Source organism: Eschscholzia californica, unplaced genomic scaffold, assembly GCF_041429995.1.
Source record: "Eschscholzia californica isolate CP2 unplaced genomic scaffold, dmEscCali1.0.p SCAF_5, whole genome shotgun sequence".
NCBI classification, from domain to species: domain Eukaryota; kingdom Viridiplantae; phylum Streptophyta; class Magnoliopsida; order Ranunculales; family Papaveraceae; genus Eschscholzia; species Eschscholzia californica.
This window is the reverse complement of record NW_028238472.1, coordinates 50,377,385-50,400,784: the sequence shown is the minus strand read 5'-3', so window position 1 is coordinate 50,400,784 and position 23,400 is coordinate 50,377,385. Positions and strand designations below refer to the sequence as shown.

The following is a 23,400-nucleotide window of genomic DNA, read 5'->3' as shown; positions in this document are numbered from 1 at the left end:
CTTCTTCCACTTCCAAAGTTCTTCAAGTATAGTCTATTGTCATGGAAATCAAATTCCGGATAAAAAATTAACTAGTCTATAATAAGAGTTGCAGAATCATAGCAGTTCAGATACAAATGGTTTATGGTTCCACATTCACTACTTGGGTGGTATTTATTTTCCTCATTATCTGAATCCGACTTATCCGACATTTCCAAATCTTAATGGTCTGGCTGAAGTGAAACCAAATTCAGCTACTTAGACGAGTTAAACTGAAACATCACAGGTCAGACAAAAACAAATATTCTGAAATCTGACCGAGTCATTTCAGGTCTAGAAACATAACATTAACAGAGGCAGTTTGTCTTCCCTACCTATTCTAATTCCTGCCATTTTTCCTGTTTGAATTCCTGTAGAATGAAGTTTTAAGATTTAAGTTTCTAGGTCTTGATTAAGTTTTTCGTAGACCATGGTATCCTATTCTTGAGTTCATGAAAGAAACAAACAGCTACAAATTTGTCTTTCAATTGGCAAGAAATCTTTATTACTACATGACCAAGAACAACAATATCAAAGGTTGAGCTCTAGAATACATAAACTACATTTCTTTCTTCTCTCTCTATTCTATCCACTACTATGTACATACAAGTATACAACCCTAATTATCAATGACAAAACATCAAACCTTCTACCTTAATATGTCAAAAGAAAGATATCTCAGAACTGCGGCGGAAGTAGGTGAGCGAGAAGAGTTTTCTGGTAGACTCTTTTAAGTGCTCTCTTGGAATGACTGAGATCGACAAAAGGCGGCTGGATTTGCACGTAATATCTGTCTAGCATCTAAGGTATGAGCATGACCTTGTATCTTTGGCTCGAAAGCTTTAAAAATACCACCTTCTGTAATCGGTTCATTCTGGTTACCTTTGATGCCTAAAGTAGTCCAAATTGAATTCTCTGCCTTATCATCTCGGTCACTGATTCTTCGTGTTTTCGGAACCCAAAAACATTTTTCCAGTTTATCTTCTTCTGGATTTGAATCTCTTGGATGCTTGCCTAAACAAGGAGAAATGTTACCTGAATAACCACTGTTGGTGGTGCTGGATGTTGGAGATGTGCAACTACTAGTAGAAGGTCCAACCCATGGCACATGGAATGCTCCAACGGACCATTCGGGCATGCAGGGCCAATAAGTAGGAGGCGACGCGAAAGAGAAGGCAATGGCTTGTGGGCAAAATGCAGGAGACGAAGGCAACCATTCAACTGGTCTGGAGATACCATTTTCAGCTCCATAAATCATCTCGGGCGAGCATTGTCCCACCACTGTCACAGGAACTACATTATTCCAACCTGAGTTCCACGAATAAGGCCATGGAAGGCCCGGATATAACTGCAGCGGATGTGTCGGACTGAGCCCATTACAACTTCCTGGCATGCTACCTTTCTCTATGTTAGCGGCGTTGCCAGGAAGTTCATTTTCACGGCAAGAAGAAGCCGTGATGGAAGACCCACATGACGAGGGTTCCTCCCCATCGTCTACACACACCAAAGAACCAATCTTATTTTTCTGTTTAAGCTTATCAGAAGATAAACACTTCTCCTTGAAATCAGGAGTACCAAGGGCAAACTTCGGAATAGTTTCACTTCCCTTCACGGGTCTTGCAAGAGCAGAACATACCCAAGACATAGGATCTTCAGTGGCCGATACAATTAGTTGACGGTGTTGTGAGTCAAAATGCTTATTAGTCTTCCTCCTTCCAGCCCCAACAGGAACATTTCTCATTGTTCCCCCAGCCGTCCAATATCTCTGGCATTTTTTGCAGAAGTGTCTAGGCTGACTAACATTGTAATTGTTGTAGTAGCAAAATTTTGTCTCTAAGCTGTTGCAACGAGGACATGGAATAATCTTATCGGGCTTCTTGAGAACTTTCTCTTCGCTCATAGTATCAGTCTCAGGCTCGCTTCCTTCCGGTTTATTATCTTTTAAATACCTTTGATGATTGTCTTCCTTCCCAGCATCACATGACGAAGATTTATTCGATGTACCACATTTTTCTGCAATAGAAGTATCTTCTTCTTCGATTTCCTCTATGCACCCATTCTGAAATACATAAATAAGTCCACTAAGATTAAACACGCGCAAATAAAATGTTATGTCATTCTATGCATCCAAAAATTCAATTCAATCACGAAAATGAGCATTAGAGCTAAACATTAATAACTATATCATTCTGTTACGGTCATGGTCATCTAACTCAAAACCAATTGTAAACGAGTGGAGACTGAAGAGAACTTAGATATTACATTCTTGGTTACTAGATTACCCTTTTTCCTATGTGGTACTGTTATTTGTGATTTTAACTTTTTCCCTCTGGGGACTATTCTGACACATTCCTAAATAGGATAAATTCCAGAAAAAAATTAATGAAATTGATCACACAATCAAATCAAAAGGTTAAAAGATTTGGATTGAAAGAAGTGATCTTAATTTAGGGGTGGGGGGGGGGGGGGGGGGGGGGGTGGAGGGGGGTGGGGGGGGGAAGTTCAAAGTCAAGATGAATTAATGAATCAGAAATCATCAGATGAAGAAAATAGAAAAGGTAAATACTTCATTTAGAGAGCATCCAATCAAACCCTAGAATTAAAAAACAAAAAAAACAAAAGGAAATAGGATATACCTTGATTTCAGAATCGACAACTGAACTCTGACAATCTTGATCGGATTTCTCAACTGAAAGAGTGTGAAAATGAGTTTCTTTTAGTGAAATCGTATTTCCAAATAGCTTTATCGTTGAATCGCTCATATCACTACTACTAATAAACATTTCTAGAGAGAGAAAGAGAGTAGGAGGAGGAGGAGGACTTTTAACAGTTGTTTTAGAGAGAGAAAGTGTGTTAGAGATCAAGAGAGAGAGAGAGAGAGAGAGTTGAAACTTATCAGTGAAAGACTTGAGAAGAGATGTTTGAAAAGTTGAAGAGGAGAGAGGGTCTTATTTATGAGATTTTGGTTTACCGGGAACTTCGGTTGCTAAGGTGGCTGGCTGGTTGTGAATCCAAGTCAGCAAAAAATGGTTGATTTTCAGCCACGAAATCTAGTGGCTTAAGATCCAACAAGGTGATATCATCATTTTGTTTTTAGCTTCATACTATTTTATTTTATTTTATTGTATACTCTACTACCCAATCCACCACTCCACCTCAATCAACCCCAATTTAACCAATTCTTACTGGATTTGAACTTTTTACCTCTTTTACATAATCTAAACTTTTACATTGAGGTGCAACTTAATTTATGTTATGTGTTTTTGGGCCGGATCACACTCTTGACCTCTGTCGCCACCAAGGCCACTTAAGAATGCACCCATGACACTCTCACACTGGTAGGACGAAAATGGCTCCAATAGTTTGATCAATTGTTTATGAAAATCTATTTAGAATATTATTATTTTGAAACTGACGTACAAAATCCAAACACTTCAGACCCTTTGTTGCGTTAGAGCCAAAGCATTGGAATATTATTATTTTGAAACTGACATACTAAATCCAAACACTTTAGACCCTTCGTTGCGATAGAGCCAAAGCATTGGAATATTATTATTTTGAAATTGACTTACTAAATCCAAACAATTGAGACTCTTCGTTGCGATAGAGCCAAAGCAACCGCTTTAGATTTTTTGGCCCCTGACTGCCTTTGGCGGTTCAAGACTTGTTCTGTTTATGTTTTACGTATTTTCAAAGTTCATCTATTAATTAAAGGTGAACAATGATCGTCTAAGGTGACTAGGCCAAACGTAATTGGATTGATCGATTTTTGAGTTAGATAAAATGTCATTTGCTTTGGTTCAGTTGGAAATTTGGTCAACGAGGACCGGTTATGTTTGTTTTTTTGCTAACGGTCCAAGCCAAACCGACTTATTTAGGCTCTCGAATTGATACGAGAACGAGATTGTTCGAAATTTTCAGATCTGTTAAATTATATTACTAACAAATCATTCTAAAATTATTGGAAATCAATCCCAAATCGCTGATAAACTATTTTCAAAGATTGAACTACATCGAAACTCAGAAGATTAGAAGATAAAATGATGAAAAGGGTTTTTGGAACCGATTTCTCATATGAAATGGAGATATTTTGAACTTTTTTATTTGGTCTCATTCTTTAATGAACGAACTATCGATGATATCCTTCATAAATACAAAAACTCTGAGAAATCGGTTCATGGGTATTTGAGGTTCGTATTTACAAAATAAGCGATGATATCCTTCATAAATACAAAAACTCTGAAAAATCAAAATAAAAAACTCTGAAAACTCTGAGACCAAATGATATCCTTCATAATGAACGAACTTATTTAGGCCTATCGATGATATCCTTCATAAATACAAAAACTCTGAAAAATCAAAATAAAAATGGAAGAAGGAAAAAACAAAAAGTGTTGGAGAGTATGAAAGAAAAGAAGAGAAAGCACATGTCAGAGGGTATTTGAGGTTCGTATTTACAAAATAAGCGAAAATGTGATACGTCTGTAAAATAGCGGACGTGAAGAAAGAAAAGTGAAGCGCCTATAGAGGCACCTTATCAAATGTCAATGGAATTTTCAAAAAAATAAAGTCGATTTTTTGGGAAAAAGAACTTTTCAGGGTACAAGATGGAAAACCCAGAAAATATTCACCGAGCACATCCTTCAAATCGACGACTTCTTTTTCTTCTCATCTCCTCTCTCTCTCTCTCTCTCTCGATCTAGAGTCTAGATCCAAGCGAAGTCTGCCTGGTCTTACCAGAAGAGGGTTCCGAAGATGAGACTTTTCCTTCGCCAGAACATAGAAGAGAAGGAAAGAGAAGGAAAGAGAAGAAAAAAGAAGAAGGATAAAAAGAGACAGATGAGCATCGTCACAGATAATATTGAGAGTGTCGTCGGAGTTAATGGTGGAAGTGTCATCGGAGTTGACGGTGGCGCCCTGACGGGAAGAAAAGATGGAGGAAGAAGAAATTAAAAAGGATTAAAAAATGGATAGCGTTACCACAAAATAAAAAAATTATTTCCACCCACAAGGCCACAACTATGTGGGTAGGAAAAATTTCTTTACTTCCCACTATCAATTTTTTATGCACATTGAAAATGTCGACCTTTTCACCTACCTCAAATGGAAAAGGGAGCGGCGGTTACCGGCTTGGTAGGTCACCATCATCCAAATCACTCACTCAGCAATTCTGAGCCCTAAATCTGAAAAATCTAGGCTCCACATAACTAAAAGCAAAAAAGTGAGCCAAAAAGTTTTTCTGGTCCCTCTCTCCCTTTTCCCCAGCCACTGTCAGCCACGAGATGTCCACACGTCATTATACTACTTGCTGATTTAAGAACACGTGGCACTAAAGAAAGGCCAAAATCATTCTCCTTTATCGTGTCGACACCTTGCAACAACGTTATTTTCTTTTGACCCTCTAGTCGTAACTAGTTTCCCATATTGCACCCCAATCTTTGCAAACTACGGAGACAAAAGGGAAATAACCACATTGGAGTAAGTTTATGAAGTTCAACAAACTCCAGAAAGCCTTGGAGGTCCAAGGTTCAAATTCTAAAGAAGGTGAAATCTTTAGTTATTTGATTTGGAATTATTAGGATATAAATAATGTAGTTGGGCTTTAGGCCATTGTCTTGTTTGGCTATAGCCCAGTTTTGTTTCAGTTTGAGTGGGCAGTTATTGAGCTTATCACATCTTTGATGTATCAATGCCAAAATGTAACGACTAACGTTGATCGTAGTCGACTTCCAAAAAAAAGAGTACATTTATGTATAAAGTATTAGCGCCTCTCCCTTAACGATATTCGGCGTATTCTAGAAAATGGTTAAAATACATAATTCTTTTTCTCTTTTACTTGAATATAACTCAAATCGATGGACTCAGACCAAGTTTCATTACAAATTTTAGCATAAATCCACCGATTCCAACTCCAGAACGTAGAGGTTGATTTCGATAGATTTTGAACCAAATTTTATAATAGAATTACGCTTGACCAACCAATTTCAATTTAGAACATTGGAGTTGAATTCGCTGGATTCATGTGTCTCTAACCCAAATGCAGTCAAACTAAATTTACCAACTCAGATGAGGTGAACATAACACTATGGGGAGCCGTTTGTAAAACTTTCCAAATAAGACGAAAAGATTAACTATGAGTCCCTATTTTATGACTTGTGGCCGCCAAATGCATTGGACCTCTTGTAGTGGTTCCAACTATAAACTATTAGATAAGACCCAATTTCATGGTCCATGGCATAAACCCTATTTTATATAAGGTAAATCTATGTTTGTATCGACTATGCTCTCTCGTAAACTAGGTGACTTTCTTTCTGTACATAACTATGATATACATCGAATGTAAATTTAGTGTTAGTATACACAAACTTATATACAACTGATAACCAACCGATATAAGGATTTTAAATTGTTCATTAGATAAAATTTAATTTTGATGTGCACTGATTGGTTTTACTTTCCACTAGAAAACCCTAGTGTTGTTTCTTTTGTGAATAGTCGAGTCATTGATGAATATCTTAAAAGTCATTTTGGAACCAGTTTGGATTCAAGTAAATAATTATACGAGTAAATGTATCAAATGAATTGGAAAGATTTGCACAACTAGTTAGCTTCATCAACATTTTATAGAAAATGATTATGTATGAATACATGTGACTTGATTATCAATATTTATAAGTTTTGGCACAAGAACGATGTCCCGTTGTTTCGTTTTCTTTACAAACGGAGTATAACAGTTAGATCATGTTTTGACGCGCCTGAATGAAATATAATTTCAACAGAAAATAGTTGTGCTTCCCCGGAAGTAAACCATCAAAGGAATTCTCAGAGACAAAATATCTCCTAAACGGAAATCCTGAATCCAATCGGGGGAGATTTACAGTTAATTTGTATTTTGGAATAAATTAGATCCATCATAAACATTCTCATAGTAGGAAGTACACCAATAATGTTAAGATGAAGAAGTAATGATTTTTTTTTTTGTTGAACATGAAGAAGTAATGATTGAAAAAAAAAAAAAGTATTTTTTGCTCATGGCGATGGGCCAATAAGATGTGAAGCGGGTCCTTCAGGCGTACGCCTCGATGCGCGAAACCCTCAATGCTTAAAAAACGTACATTATTATTATTATTTTTTTTAATGTTGCATGATGATAGACGAGTGTAACAATTCATTATGTTTCTATTTTTCTTATTACAAAAAAAAAAAAGAGAACCACATACAAGTATAGCAATTATTATTGACGAAGACTCGAAGAAGAAGAAAACCAGGCAAACAGAGAATGAAAAGAAAACCATTTTGTATGTTGGGAAAGGTCCTACTTTTGTTCTTTGAGTTTATATCTGTTGCTTACTTTCAAATTTATCTTCCCCGGGGTATTGGAGTTTCACCTTGTAGCCTTTGTTCTTATTTCGGATGTTGTATAGAACACATTTTTCGTGTATGAATTCAGTTTATATGAGGAAACTCTGAACTAAGAAACGCAATATATTTGTGATGGTTGTCGTAGATGGGGTTGTTGTGCTTTTGCTGCACAAATGATGTACAAGATTCAAGGGATCACCATAGGTTTTTAGTTTATCTTACGATCCGTAGTCGTGAAAGGTTGAATTCTGAATGTAGCTCTGAAGATTAGAATGAAATTTTTTGTTATACTCTTCCTCATACTTTTTGTGCTTTCATCTTACCTAACAATCTAAGGTTTAGGTTCTTTCTGATGGTGTATTTACTTGTGAATGAAATCTTGTTTGAAGCATGAAGCGAAGCGATGAGGTCTTTTCTCTCGCCTAGGAGACAACTTGCCAAGGATGTTCTTCTTCTTCTTGTTGAAGAAAAAGATTTCTGCGCTTGTCTCCGACTAAGAACAAAGGATATGGATATGCTAGTGATGATGGCCTTCTGGTGGACTCAATTCTTGATGGCAAAAACTCGTCTGGCTTCCTAGAATCTAGATTAGTTCAATGTTTTAAGGTTTTCAGTATTTACGCAAACCTACGTTTGTAAAATCACTTAATGAGCTATTTTTGCATCTTACTGCTGTGTGTTGCACCAAGTAGTCTGCTAGAACACTTGTTTCGATGTGCTGATAGAAATGTGTCGAAAAATAAACATTGCACGGACACTGGTATAATAAGTCTTCAACTATTATTGAAGTTAAGTAACAAAATAGACGACATTACTGTAAAAACTAAAAACTGATGGTAACACACATTATGCTTGGTTAACTCACCTTATTTTAATCTTTACAAATCACTTAGCATTAAGCTTTTGTTACTCGGAGTTTCAGTGCCACAAGTCTCCTTCCCTTCTAGCTCTGATCTTTAACTTGAGAGTCCATCAGTACTTCTGGACTAAATCAACTTATATGTACTAGTTTGAAATATTGGAAACTGTTCAATGAACTTAACTTTCATTGCCAACCTCACTTATCAGTGTAGGTCCCCGCTCCAGCTAAATCCGTTCAAGTCAAGCTCCTTGCAGCTAGAAGCTGCGTCTTTCTTGTCCTGGTCATTTAAATCTAGTTCTTCCGTTATGTAAGGTAAAAAGCCTTTTATTTTCTTCTCATTTTCTATTTGAATTGCACTTTTCCTATTGTTGTTCTGGTCAAGGAAATTATCATCGTTGTCTATGCCTTTCAGTTTTGCCTCTGAACTGCTCCTCTTTTCTCCATGAACTCTAATGCTCATAGATAAGTCATTGGAGCTTCTTTTGACAGGGAAAATCATATGATCCAGGTTTCTTTCCATTGATGAAGAAAACATTTTGTTCGCATTTAGATCTTCACACCATGTAGGTTCATTATGCTCAAGCCTGAAATCTCTGGTTTCCTTTCGGGTTGGTGTATTTCCTTGATAAGGTCTCAACCCCATTCCCGCATTTTGCATATCTTGTTCCTTTTGAGATCCCTCACATGTAGTTAAGCAGCTATCCATTGAACAATCTGTGGGCTGGGTTCTTTGTGTTTGTGCATTAGAACACACACCTTGTGGTTCTTTCGACAATGAAAATGAAGAATTCAAGCAATCTGTGGATCCTTTGGGGATCAATTCAGTGAGTTGGATTTTACCAATATCAAGGCCAGGCGAATTGAGGTTCTCCTTTCCAAGTGTTTCTTGGGCTTTCTCCAGCACTGATTGTAGGTACTTCCCCTGCGCCTCTATCCTCAGCTGTAAATGTCGCTGCACCTGGTTCAGGTCAGAATAGTTACTTCAGATTTTGGGTATTAGATACTATCCAAACTGCTTATTCTTGAAAGGTTCTGAATATGATTGGTATAAAAAATATTTTTGCTCAATGGGGGATAAATAAACTGTTTTCCTTCTCTGGTTTGTGATTCTGCATAAATTAATATGCGGTTAAATTGATGGAATAAGTTCCTGAAGTTGTTTTTGCAAATCATAGTAAAGATTCTAAACATGAAATCGTTTTTCAGCCTTGTAGTCGATAATTTTGTTCTAGTTTCTGAAATCATGAGAATTTGCGTATCATACAAGCTTTACCTCAAGCTGTTCATGTAATCTTCTTTGAACTTCCATTTGCATTTGTATTGCATCACCCATCTGCAAGTTTCTGATTTCACCAACTCCATATGTTAGTACTAAACTCTCTTGAGAGCAAAGCCATTTTTATACATGCACACGCGCGCGCGCACACACATATACGTTATTAGACAGAACAAGAGAAATTCTTCGTGATCTTACTTGTTTGTGTGGGGACTGAGGCTTGTATTGCTCATAAATGATCCACTTACTTCAGACATCCTGTCTTCTGCCACCATGTTAGTATAACCTGTACTTTTGTAAATTAATTAGTCTTTCTCTGGTCGATTCCTACTACATATATTTATGGAAGAATTGGTACGGGATTTTCTCTTACCCGGTCGATTGACAGCATTACTAGTTTGTCCTTGCAGATTCTTACTGAGCCTGTACTTCTGAAATCCAAAAGACCGACTTAGTTTCTTTTGCATATAATCACGAACTTTGAAAGAAGATTTTGGAAGCTTTGAAATGCACCTGAAGATGGCTCTTCAAGTGATATAAGGTAAGCCCCGGAACCCCCATAAGCTTCATTATTGTTTTCGGAGTTGCCTCTGTTATATTACACATATTACCCTTGTTAGCTAAATTTTTTTCGTAATCCTTGTACACTATATTATTTGATTTCATAGGGTATAAACATATACTCACTGTCTGCTCCCCCGAGGTGATTGACGGCTTCTATGAAGCGTTGGTGTAGTTCAGCTGTCCACTTAAGTCTAGGCTTAGCATCAGTTGAAAGCAACAATCCTGAATCAGCAAGGCCATTCCCTTCTTGTAGGAACATATGTCTTTCCGGAGGAATTGTCATCCTAGTATTATGTCCTTGATGGTGGTGTTGGTGATGCTGATTATGATACATTTCCTATGTGATTGTACCTCAACTTCAGTTAAAATGTCAGAAAGAAGAAAAGTGAAATAATCTTAGTTATTAGATTCGAGCCTTACCTCTCCTTCCCCGTCTTTTTATCCTCTTCTCAGTACGGCGTTCGATCGATATTCACTGTTTTTGAGTATAATAGGAAGTCTTGATACTTTAGCTTCCTACTGCTTCTTCTCTTTGCCTCTTCTCATATCCCTAGTTTGTCATTATAAAGAGGAAAAAAAGCTGGAAGGTTAGGAATAGAATCTAGGACAGAACCATGGCAAAATAACTCGACCCACTGCGATCTTCATAGCGACTCGAAAAGAGATATTGTCCTTCCTGCTTTGGTATCTATTTTCAGGGCCCATTTTCAACTCCACTTCCATCCTTTAGATAACTCCATTACCATTTTAGATTCCTTCATTCATTCAACTTTGAAGAAAAACTTCACACCTTGCAATGTTAAATATAAGAATTGATCCTGAAAAAGCACTTTTGTTCTTTTAATTTGGTCCCTCTGCTAAAGCAAGAAGAACCTAATTCTCTTAGAAGATAGAATTTTTCTTGCCTAGGGGTAGAAATTTTATGTTCTCTTATGAGAATTTATTTCTTTCTATGTAGGTTGTAGATGTTTCAATTGGTTCCACCTCACATTTTAGAATATTCTACTGTCAAATCATAATCCTTACATTTGATTCACCTATAGTGGTCCTCTATCATGGAATAACATATAATATCATCTCTGTTACAAAAACTTAGTCTTCACAAAACCTTCTAAATTTGGTCGAATTGCTTTAAAACTTGTTTGTTATTTTTGTAGACACACATATATGACATGAAGCATGCTTCGCTTTCATCAAAAATCAATTGAAGATTTTATTATCAAAAGAGTCTAGTTAAGTAACATGGTAACTAGTTCAGATATTTGTATCTGACACCCGATATGAGATCCCAAATACGACACCCAGTATGAGATCCCAAATACGTGAATGCTTAATCTGACCGCCTCTTGGTGTAGTGGTTGGGCATCAACTCCACAACACGGAGGTCCCAGGTTTGATTCGATGGAAGTGCAAATCCAGGATTTATTGAACTTGGGTATAAATAAAGTAATTTAGTTGGGCTTTAGGCTCTTTAGGATTGCCTTCGTTGGGCTTAGATCAGGCAGTTATAGTGTTTATTCAATTCATTAATGATGATGTACCTTTGTATTATCTCTTCATGATGTATCAACGTCTTATAATTACTATCGTAGTCGATTTAAAAAAAAATTGCGCACATATTTTGTGTTCTAGTGGTATCTATTGTTACAATTTTTTCACTTTCATACAAATGATATTAACCTAGACTTATATTGTCTAGACATAACGCATTTTCTTGCAAGTACATACATGCAGGTGAACGCAAAATCTCACAGTATACCATGAAGTGACTACGAGTATCTTACAGGTATCATAATGTTTGTATCGGAACATGGTTACCTAGGATTTTACTGACAGTAAAACCGTCGGAACATATTTAGTTAAATTTGTTTTTTCTTTTTCTGTGATTGGTGAGAAAGGGGAGATGAAGATGCTCTTGACTAGAACTTTAAGTGAAACTAGGGCACTCCAAAAGATGCTTGCCTTGATATCTACTTAAAAGTGGTGGAATGGAATAAGGAATTCAATACTTTTTTTTTTGTAGAGAAAAATTGATACTTATTCATAGCCTAAACAGTGCCAAAAGAAGAGGAGCAAAATGGTCCAAATCTGCTTTAAAATTTCCTGATTAGAATGAACCCCACTACCAATGATTTCTAAGGTTTTGTGACCTAGAAGGAAAGAAAAAAGGACTTACTGTACTTACTTTCACACTTTCAGGGATTCAAAGACAGTGAAGGTTATAACTTTAGGCTTTTTAGTCTAATTGACTCTAAATGTTGTGTGTTTGTTAAAGTGCTTCACTTTTTATTTTTACCATTAGTATTACTTACATTTTCATGAAACAGTTGATGGAAGTTTATGCGATAGTAAATTGAACACTGTTTTATATTTGTTTGTTGTTGAAAGAACCCCGTTCTATATGGATGAGGCGACGTTCTTACTTCTTAACTTCTATTTTCACTTCTGTCAAGGCCTCCAACCTCTCCAACAATCATGCTTAAGAGCACGATCTATAATCACTTTAGAGTTTGATTCAGAATCTTACGCAATGCATTAATCACGTAGTCTATATTACACTTTCATATCATTAAGATTTTAGAAATAGTAAATGAAAGTTAGTGGTCAAGAAAATGCGACATAATTTTGTGAGTCGAATTCTCAGTAAGATTTGCAAGGAAAGAAGTGTATTTGTTGTTAGACTATCAGCGTAAAATAAATCGTTGTTAGTGTGAGACCAACTTTTTAAGGCTGGACGAGAATACTTAGTACATGAAATGAGTGTGAAGATGATCCGATATGAGTTGTATTCGATGTCTAAGAAGAATTTTGAATACTTTACAGTAGACACAAACGAATAAATCGGCTCTTCCTCGGTAATCTTGAAAATCAAACCCTAGATAATGTCCAAAAGAAATTTCTTTCTTGAAAGATAAATATATCTAAGTAGTTTAAGTTGGTTACTTGAGAACACTAATTGATTCTTGACATGGGAGGTTGGAGATATTGTTGTTTTTTTTTTTGTTGAAAATATTGTTGTTTGTTTGGTGGAGTATCAATTGTGGTGACTGGTGGGGGCATTCTTAAGCTAAGTCTAAAAGCATGATACTCGTAGCTAGTTTCTTGCCATGTGGTATTAGAATAAGCTCCACATACTTTTGGTAAACCTAGATCTACCATATTTAATTGCACTCAGCCCTACTTGTTTGTTTTATTCTCCCACTAATTTTAGATTAAGGTTCCCAAATAAAAACTAAAATTTAAAAAGTTCTTAATCATGGGTTAGGGAGCTTATGTCTTGAAGCACCACAAAAAAAAAATCTACACGTATTAAAGGTCCAACATTACGAAAAAGAATTAGAGTCGATAAAGTAAATAATGGTGTTTGCTAATCAAGACAAGCAAACTTATTTAAGAATCACAAAAGTGTATCTATTAGTAGAAGAGAAAATATTATGTTTTTAGTAGACCCCTTTCAACAAAAAAGACCCAGAAGGAAAAGGAATTGATAAATGAAGTGTGAAGTTATACGGGTCGAGTGATATCATCTATGTTTTTTAAGTTGACAGACCAAGGGCTAAAATCTAATTTCATTTTCTTCTTCTCAATTTTTCTCTACATTTTATTCTCTCGATGAATACTTCTTGCAGGAGAAAGTCAAGAGGCGGTATATAGCAAAAGAATGCATATTTCGGGTGAGCCTATAAAACTTCTCTTTTGGGTTTGGACTTTGGTGGGGTTGTTGGACAGCCTTTATCACCCAAGCCCAACCTCTTGGCCTTGAACTTGAGGGTTACATTTTGGGATTGAACTAGGGTGGATTATCTGATAGTCTTTCATCACCTAAGCACAACCTTGTAGTTTTAGTGTGCAAACCAGTCGTGCCTATTTTGGGAATTACAGATGTCCTCAAGTCCTCATATACTCAGATGCAGGGGAGTCTACAAGTCGCGTCTACATTGGAGCTTCGGATGTCCGCACGTCCTAATATACTCAAGTGTAGAGGAGTTAACATGTCGTGTCTATTTTGGAGCTCCACACACCCACATGCAACCTGTCCTAATATACTTAGATGTTGGAGAGTCAAAGAATTGTGTATCTTTTGGAACTTCAAACTACCATAGATCCTAATATACTTAGATCTAGGGAAGTCAACGAATCGTGTCTGTTGGAGTTTCGAACTTTCAAATATCCTAATATACTTACTATGTCTATTTTGGAGCTTCAAACATCTATAGATCCTATATACTTTATACTTGGGTGTAGGGGGGGGGGGGGTGTTCGCAGGTCGTCGGAGATATCTCGCTAACCAGAACTGAAACCTATTAGAAGTGACCCACTACAAGGTCCTAGTAGTATCCATCCCATAGGCCATAGGTAAACTAGTCCCCATAACGGGACAGATTTTTGTCTTCCGGGCTATTATTCCACCCTCGAACAAGTCCTGAAAATTCCTTCATCTTTGTTGCCTCGTTAGAAGAGAGAGAGAGAGAATTGTGATTTGCAGAAAAATGGAGGATCGGAAATCGCCTTCTCCTAGATGTCCTCACTGTGCTGGCCCTCTTACCAAAGAATTGGTCTCTCTCTCTCTCTCTCTCCTCTTTCTCTCTCTCTCTCTCTCTATCTATCTTACAGTTATGGTTTGTTGCAGGAAACTAGTAGCTGGACAGTGGCACCACTTATCAGAGACAGCTTTTCCATGGTAATATCTCTATTACATTTCTTATGTTCTTTAATCTCAAATTCTACTTCTTTGTATTTGTATGTTGAGTTTTGAATGATTGATTGATTAGGGTTTAGGGTTTCAAATGTTAGATTTAATTGTCAAGTTATGGTTTTTCCTCTTTTAGGGTTTAAATTGTGAGTGTGTAAACACTATTTTCTGTAATTTAGATTGGTTCTGCTGTTGGTGGGACTGCTAGTGCATTCTATGGATTTAATCATGGTATGAACTTTCGAATTTTCGTTGTTCGATCTTTTATATGAGAAATCTTATGTTTTTTTCTTTGCTTCATAATTGTATCGAATTCAATACAAATCCTAACCCATTGTTACGTTTTCGGGATATGGAACTATAACAAGATAGGTAATTACAAGGAAATCTTCTAATTCTTCCCAACTTAAGAATCTAAAGATGACCCGTATTTGAATAGCTTGTTCCAACAGGAACGTGCATGGAGTGTCTCGAGCTCTAATTAGCAAGGGAATTTTGTAAAGTCCTACACTCACTTTTTGTGATATAGAAACCAAGGAATGAAATTTTGGTTTCGGTGGAAATATCGGTAGGCATTTCATTCCTTGATCGGGAATTTTACGTTGATCAGGCATTCCTTGATCAGGCATTGTTAAGAGAAAGTAATTATAGTTCGGGTTTGGTGGAAATTTTGGTAGGCGTGGAAATGGAAATATTTCGGTCATTTTACATTGAAATATTTCGAAATTTAGTTCTTTGATAGAAACTTTGACTGGCATTTATTTGAGAAGACAAATATGGTTTTTCTTGATGACCTTACTAGGTTAATGCCAAAGTTTCAAACTGCTTAACAGCTTAACAGTGGCATGAGATGGCTCTTCATTCGATATTATCGTGAAAAGGGAAAGAATAAGAGTGATACAAGTTAGAAGAGACTCGACGTCTAGCGAGTAAACCCTACATTTATTTTATGGACCGAGTCACGGCTTAAAAGTCACGAGCAACTTAATAAAATCTGTACTTGTTGTGGACTATTAGCGTTCTTATGTCAGTTATGTGTCTTTGTATTTTTCGCAGTGATGCCTTTGGTTCAAAGAAGGATAAAGGGACCTATGTGGGTGCATTTCCTCATTGGTGTAAGTGTGCTTAACGGAATTTTTCATTTAAGTCGGTCAATATAAGTCATTTTTATCTTCAATTTTGTTCGTTGTCACGGTTTTGTGTATAAGTTATTCTGCTGTTTCGAAGTTTGTGTGTTTCTCAATAAAGAAAATAATAAAGCAATATAGGTAGACATTTACAGTACTTCGAAATTACAGCTACACACATAGATAGTAATAGCATCATGAGGGTTCAAGCAAGGTCGAAACAGGTGCCCTTTTTCATTTTAGACTTTAGTTTGAACCTTGGCTTTCTACCCTTCGCTGGCTCATTCTTCATCACCACTTCTTGTCTGTGCTCGTACCGCTTAGAGCATTCCACCATTCATATGGTGACTTTTTTCAAAAATTTCTTGCACCACAAAATGATTACAGAACTAGGTATTAGGTCACAAACCCACTCTACTATTACCAGGAAACAAGTAATTATTGCAAAATTTTGAAATACAAACATTGCGTATGGATGTGAACTTTTTATTGTCATTTATGCCAAAAAAATGAAACACCAACTAAGCCAGTCTGCCAGTGCTGGTTATCGTCATAGTTTTTGGATGGCAACTTTTTTAATTAGCCATTAATAAATTATAGTTTCAAAAGATAATGTCTTATTCGAAGAAGTTTCAGCTTTATCAAGGTGACAAAATGTGTTTATTCTTATCTTGTGGATGCAGACCCCGCCTGTAATGCTATTCTCCTCTGTCTGTGCTGGGTTGGCAGGTCAGATTTTGTTCTTTTTGGTGTTTTATTTTGTTAATCTAGTTTGCCTAGTCTAGTTGTGAGGACATTTATCTGTTCATATGGGTTCATTACGCTTGCCGCTTATATTTATGAGGAACATCGTTCTTTTACACAAATAATACTGCCCTTCATGGTCCATCCGCCGAGACCCGTCTTAGATCCACGTTATATGCCTAAAAATGACCGTGGCAATTAGGCAAATTCCCTCGAAGGAGGCAGGTCTCAGATTCATGCAATGAGAATGATTTTAGTGATAAGTTAATCGGGTATATGTTTAAGAAGTCATTTTTGTAAGATTCAACCAAGTCTGGGATTGTTATCATTGAGCAGTTATTTTAAATCAATTCAACTCAAAATTACATTCATATAGTTGAGTTTTAAGAAAAGAATACATATATTCCTCATTTCATGTGTTATCGTATCTTACTATCTGAATGAACGATGGCGACTTAAATCAATATCACTAGATCATTTCCTCTGATTGCAGAATGCTTCAGAAACGATTCTTCACGGGTTTTAGCATCATTTGCACACTGATATGTTTCTTTCTCGAAAAATCCTTGTAACTTCACCATTTAACATCTCTTGAATAAAGCTTTTAACCGCAAACATGCTTCGATTTCTTGCAGGTGGTGCAGTTCCAGCACTAGCTCAAGTTGTTTCGTCATCTTACCATGCAGCAACCTCGTCTTTTTCATCGCCCGACTCAGATAATGATAAGAAGGTTCACAAATCGACCACCTCCACCCTGTGAATGTCTGCTATTATATCCCTCCATTCTTTTAAATCATAACCTATACTTTCATCTACTGTTTCTTGCTGAGAGACTTTGTCGGCCGGCATTTTATATGTACTTCGTGTATATGGAAGATTTTGTTCAGTGTATTTGTGTTTTTGTTCGATAAGAATTAACAGGAGTATATGTTTAAAGTAAGCAGGAGATGGTTGTACACTCAGTTCACTTCCTCCAACTCTTATTGTTGGTCTCAGACATGTAATGTATAAATACATTCCTCTCACATGAAAGCGTTGATGCACCGAAACGTGGCTAAGGAATATAAATCTGTACTTGGCATACATTCAAGATCACAAAGAAATGGCGGGTTTTCTGCCTTTTTCACGGGGAAATACTAGCGTCTCATCCATTCAAAAATCTCAGCCGAGCCATTGTAGCCCTAAAAAGAGTTTCCCGTCATTTGTACATAAAGAATTTTTTATCATCTAAACCAAACCCTTGCGAGGCAAATTAGAGCTCTGAAAGATTACATTTTGATGGCTGAAAACAAGAGCAAATCGCAGTAGGTAATCACTCAGTATGTGCTAAAGCAGAAAAGCATTCTCTTACAGAGAAACTGACTTGTTATCTTTTGCCATTAAAGAGATTCTCTAGAATAAATTTAGAGGTTGCTAATGAAAGTTCTTCCAACCTCAACTACATTCTTCAAATATTTCATTCCACAAACTCAATACATGTCCTATCTGATATCCTTCAAACTTCGAACAATTTAAACAATCGAGTTTGTTTTTTCAATCTAGCAAACCACAACATTTACAGGAAACTTTGTATTTTACAAGATATACAACACTCCCATTAAAGAGATTCAGCAAATAAAAGAGACTACATATATAACACTCCCATTGATAAACGACAAGATCTTTCAACCAAAGTTTGTTATAGTAAACCATCCACACTCATTCAGACCTTAGTTTTGAATGCTTGAGATCTCGGCTGATGCTAGAGCCACTCAAACTTTACAATATTCACCATCAATACTATGCATTTGAAACCTGCAAATTGGACAAGAACTATGAAGCTCGAGCCATGGAAGAATACACCCGCTGTGAAACTTATGCTTACAGGGCATCTCTTTCGCTTCTGTACCGATCTCAAATTCATCCAAACATATAGAACATTGTAACTTATCTTCGATAACCACATTCGGCATTGCTTCAATGGCATCTCTCTTCTGGTTCACACCCGAAGAGGAATTACCCTCTCGATGAATCATGGTTTGGGCGCTTCTTTGAAGTCTTGGCAACAAGCGATGTCTAATAAACTGACGAAGTGCTATTGTATTTCGAAGATTAAGTTCTTGATCAGTACCGAGAGTGGGATCTTCATCATTTCGACTACCTATTTCCACTTCTTCCCTACTTATTTCATCTTCGCCTCTTCCAACTCTTACCCACCTACCGTGACTATTCAACTGACTAAGTGCTGTTGTCAATCTATTCGCTGAACGAGTACGGATACCCAGAGAGACATCTTCATCATTTCTACTACCCATTTCTACTATAAACCCACTTTCACAAAATGGGCATTTGATCTCTAATCCCATTACTTGATTCACCATTTTTGAACAAACATAACACCAATACCTAGTAGCTGGATGTTCACTCATTTTTACCTCTATACCTTTGAAACCTTAGTTTGCAACTTCAAGTACCCAAGAACAAAATCAACAAATAACCCTATATTCTATCTTAACAGGTGGTATAATCTTTGAATCAAATCAACCCAAATTATAACAAAAACTATTCAACAATAATATATAGTCAAACCAGTTCCAATTAAAGACTCAAAGATCAAATATTTAACAAAGATGGATATCAAAGTACCTGAAAGGCTGAAGCTAAGAAATGCAGAGAGAGAGAGAGAGAGAGAGAGAGAGAGATGTAAGAGCTGTGAAAAGAAATCAACAAGCAGAGATGAACAGATGATATTGTTTGAGAGGAAATAGAGAAACCCAGATATGGATTATGGATATGATTTTTTAATCAAAGTCAATAGGGGGGGATTCATAGCTTAGGGATGAAGAGAATAAGTGTTGAAAATGGTGATTAGAGTTGTGGGGAGCTTACTTTTGTTGATGTTGGTCTTTCATTGAAAGAGTCAAGGTCCAAGGAGAAGGAGCACTAAATAGATTAATGTTCTGATACCAACTGTAACAACCCGTGTCAACCCTTGTTTTCAAGCATGTGAGACGTATTAGTGACTCACAATGAGAATCCATTCGGTTGAGTTTCATTTATAAATCAATTCAATTTCATTTTCTCTCATCAAAAAAAAAAAAAAATTCAATTTCATTTATGTGAGACCTCAATGACTCGCGAAATAACTCAAATTGGTTGAGTGATCTACACAACCTTTCAAATTTAGACACCGAATCGTGTAATAGACTTTAGGTTCTATGTTTGAATTTGGCTAGTCTAAATCATATATATTTAAAATCAATCTAAATCAGTCATTTGACGAATCAAACAAAAACAATTAGCATGGAGTCAATCTAAACATTATAACTTTTTCTTTGTTAAAATCTAAACATTATAACTTAGAAAAACAAATGCTACGAAAGAAACAATGCATCTAACATTAAAAATGCAACAGCAATATGTAGTTTTGTACCGCTTGAAATTTCGGCTGACGCTAGAGGCATTCAAACTTAACAATATTCACCATTGGTACTAGGCATTCGAAACCTGCAAATTGGACAAGAACTATGAAGCTCAAGCCATGGAAGAATACACCCACTATGAAACTTATGCTTACAAGGTGTCTCCTTTGCTTCTGCACCAATCTCAAATTCATCCAAACATATAGAACATTGTAACTTATGTTCGATAACAACGTTCGGCATTGCTTCAATGGCATCTCTCTTTTGGGTCGCACCCGAAGAGGAATTACCGTCCCGACGATTTATGGTTTGGACTATCTCTCTTCTCCTTCTTCTTCTCCTTTCCCTCACCATCTCATTTTGCCTCTCTATCTCATCTCCTTCTTCTACGCCTCTTCTTCGAAGTCTTTGAGCTCTTAGCCACATATGATGTCTAATCAGTGTTATTGAATTTTCAGGAGTAAGCTCTCGTTCTCGTTCGACACCTAAAGTGAGATCTTCATCATTTCGACTATCTATTTCCACTTCTTCCTCACTTACTTCTTCTTCGCCTCTTCGAGCTCTTAGCCACCTAAATCTATTCACCGAACGAAGTTCGATACCCATAGAGTCATCTTCATCATTTCTACTACCCATTTCTACTAAAAAACCACCTTCACAAAATGGGCATTTGATCTCTAATCCCATTACTTGATTCACAATTTCTGAACAAACAGGGCACCAATACCTAATAGCTTGATATTCACTCATTTTTTTTTTCCCTCTATACCTTTTGAACCCTTTCTGTGCAACTTCAAATACCCAAGAACAAAATCAACAAATAACCCTAGATTCTAGCTTAACAGGTGAACAATGTATCATCTTTGAATCAAATCAACACAATAAATAACAGAAACTACTCATAAAACCAATTCCAATCAAAGATTCAAAGAACAAAATCAACAAATACCCAGGTATGATTAGTTAATCAGAGTCAATAGGAGATTCATAGGTTAGGGATGAAGATGAATAAAGAACAGAGAGATGGGGTTTACTGTATGATTGAAATAAGTGTTGAAAATGGTGAAAACGCATAGTCTGTTATGAATTCCGAAAGAATGGTCGGATGTGACCGATTCAACCCTGTGGAATCAGTCAAGGGCTCAAGGCCCAAGTAGCACTAAATAGATGAATGAAATTTATGTTCGGTTGACTTTCAAGTAGGGCTGGGAACCCGGACGGGCGGCCGGGATGCGGCCATAACAAGAGTCCGATCCGGGCGGGTACGGGCGATGTAGCATTATGACCATTACATTTTTTAGTAAATGATTATTTAGGTCAGAATATTATTAGTAATGACCAAAAAAGCATGTAATTTTTGTTATTAACTAAAGATTACCAAAATATTTTGGATAATGATGCAAAAGGTTGAAAATAATATACAAAATTATCAATCAGGTCATTTTTAAAAAAAAATCTTCCTGAAATATCCTTACCAACTAAACTCATATTCTCTCTAAAAACTCTCATAAGATTTTAGGTTTTTTTTTCATTCATTCATCTTCTTCCCGATTCATCTTCTTCACGATTCATCTTCAACTAAACTCCTATCTCGATTGTTATACCTCGGATCACGAAATTCATCCACATACGACCAAGCTGCCATGGTTTCTTCTCCACCAACATCTTCCCGATCAAAGCAACAGTAAGATTTATTCTTATTTCATCTCTCGTGCTCTCTGTCTGACGGAGGAGTAAAGAATTTCTCAGTCATCCTCGACTGTGACATCAGTTTGCTGCCGTCACTGTTGGTGGTGGTAGTGGTGGTGGAGGAAATGAGAACTTTCAGAACCCATTAATGGGTAATCATCAAATTCTTTGTTCTGGAAGTAACAACCAATCTATGTTGCAGATGGAAGTTGCCCCTTATGGAGTTAGTAACAAAGAGTACAGGTACTTTGAATTGTCACTCTCAATTATAATATCAGTCTGAATCTTTATTGCTAGAATTAGCTTTGTTTAAAGATTGAAGAATACTAAAAATGAAAAGGGATTATTTGTTATTAAGGAATTCAGACAACATGATTATGTGTTTGTCGGATAAGAGATGTTCTTGGTAACTGAGGTGATTAATCAGAAGAGCTACATATGAGATGTTTGATGAAATTACTAAGAGAGATTCATACCCCTTTTTCTGATCTATACTTCGAGCAAAGGCCTGTAGGAATATCTAAAGCCGATAATTTCAGCTACTTAGTCACGCTACATATGAGATGTTTGATGAAATTACTAAGAGAGATTCATACTCCTTTTTCTGATCTATACTTCGAGCAAAGGCCTGTAGGAATATCTAAAGCCGATAATTTCAGCTACTTAGAGCTTGTTCCAATCTTATCTCAATCACCAAGACAAAAACTTGTTGAAAGTCTATGATTACACTAAGCAAGCATGGGTGTTCAATACTCTTGTGGCTATTAAGAGGCTTTGCCTTCCATGATGACTATGTGATTATAAAAAACCCAGTTTATGAAGTTTGTGAAAGAATGTTTTGTGATGGAAGATACTATTTGTGGTTGAGATGGATTATGGTTCTGTGTGTGAGTTTGGTAGCTTTATTAGTATCTAATTTTTGATTTCTTGTCATTGGTGGGTAGTGGTTTTTGTGTTGTATTAGGGTTTATATTACCATCTTTGTTTCATTTGATAGTATTCTACACTATTTAAATAGTTATTTTCTCTTTAAATTATGTGATTTTTCAATTTCAATCCATATTATGCAAACACATATTTACAGTTTACATTATGCAAATACATGTTTGCAGAACAGATAGTTGCAAACAAGTGTTTGCATAACTTGTTTGCAAAACAGATTGTTGCAAACACGTTTGCATAACAGATTGTTGCAAACACGTTTGCTTAACAGATTGTTGCAAACACGTTTGCATAACAGATTGTTGCAAACACGTTTGCATAACAGATTGTTGCAAACACGTTTGCAGAAAAACGTAAAGGAAAAAACGCCGTTTTTTCTGGTTTTTTTTTTTTTGAAAAAAAGTATTGAAAGTGGATCTTGTTAGAAAGCTAATGAAAAATCATTTCTAAATATATAATTTTTATAGAAATCCGACATCTCAAACAAAAGTTATATCGATTTAAAGTTTAATGAAAAATAAAAGAAATTAGTTACACAAAATGACAAAAAGGGGTATTTTAGTATTTGCACACTTTTTGACCTGAATAATAATTTTTAAATGTTTTGTGCTTTTCTACTCATTTTCAATATTATTTTGACCTTTCTAGAAATTACCTCTACATTTTTTTGGTCCTGGTCGGGTGGGCGATACACCACTCTTAGTCCGCCATTGCCTGCTCGT

The 23,400-nt window shown here is 36.3% G+C and overlaps 4 protein-coding genes across 4 annotated transcripts; 1 reads left to right on the top strand and 3 right to left on the bottom strand.

Annotated features, from left to right (window-relative positions):
* Positions 1 to 494: 494 nt before the first annotated feature.
* LOC147540239 (cyclic dof factor 1-like) lies at positions 495 to 2,935 on the bottom strand. Its single transcript, XM_086642330.1, has 2 exons — positions 2,655 to 2,935; positions 495 to 2,077 (listed from the first exon to the last, which is right to left on the bottom strand). The coding sequence occupies exons 1-2, from the start codon at positions 2,799 to 2,801 to the stop codon at positions 749 to 751; spliced, it is 1,476 nt and encodes a 491-aa protein (XP_086498456.1). The 5' UTR covers positions 2,802 to 2,935; the 3' UTR covers positions 495 to 748.
* Positions 2,936 to 8,138: 5,203 nt separating this feature from the next.
* On the bottom strand, positions 8,139 to 10,733 carry LOC147540238 (myb-related protein 2-like). The gene is made up of 7 exons (XM_086644126.1): positions 10,503 to 10,733; positions 10,206 to 10,419; positions 10,032 to 10,108; positions 9,892 to 9,949; positions 9,717 to 9,804; positions 9,516 to 9,585; positions 8,139 to 9,200 (listed from the first exon to the last, which is right to left on the bottom strand). The coding sequence occupies exons 2-7, from the start codon at positions 10,414 to 10,416 to the stop codon at positions 8,445 to 8,447; spliced, it is 1,260 nt and encodes a 419-aa protein (XP_086500252.1). The 5' UTR covers positions 10,417 to 10,419; positions 10,503 to 10,733; the 3' UTR covers positions 8,139 to 8,444.
* Positions 10,734 to 14,156: 3,423 nt separating this feature from the next.
* LOC147540237 (uncharacterized) lies at positions 14,157 to 17,612 on the top strand. Its single transcript, XM_086643453.1, has 6 exons — positions 14,157 to 14,638; positions 14,713 to 14,763; positions 14,955 to 15,006; positions 15,832 to 15,890; positions 16,586 to 16,631; positions 17,282 to 17,612. Exons 1-6 carry the CDS (start codon positions 14,573 to 14,575, stop codon positions 17,404 to 17,406), a joined length of 399 nt encoding a protein of 132 aa, XP_086499579.1. The 5' UTR covers positions 14,157 to 14,572; the 3' UTR covers positions 17,407 to 17,612.
* A 670-nt stretch (positions 17,613 to 18,282) lies between these two features.
* LOC147540236 (uncharacterized) lies at positions 18,283 to 20,935 on the bottom strand. The gene is made up of 2 exons (XM_086643207.1): positions 20,098 to 20,935; positions 18,283 to 19,077 (listed from the first exon to the last, which is right to left on the bottom strand). Exons 1-2 carry the CDS (start codon positions 20,795 to 20,797, stop codon positions 18,398 to 18,400), a joined length of 1,380 nt encoding a protein of 459 aa, XP_086499333.1. The 5' UTR covers positions 20,798 to 20,935; the 3' UTR covers positions 18,283 to 18,397.
* Positions 20,936 to 23,400: the final 2,465 nt, after the last annotated feature.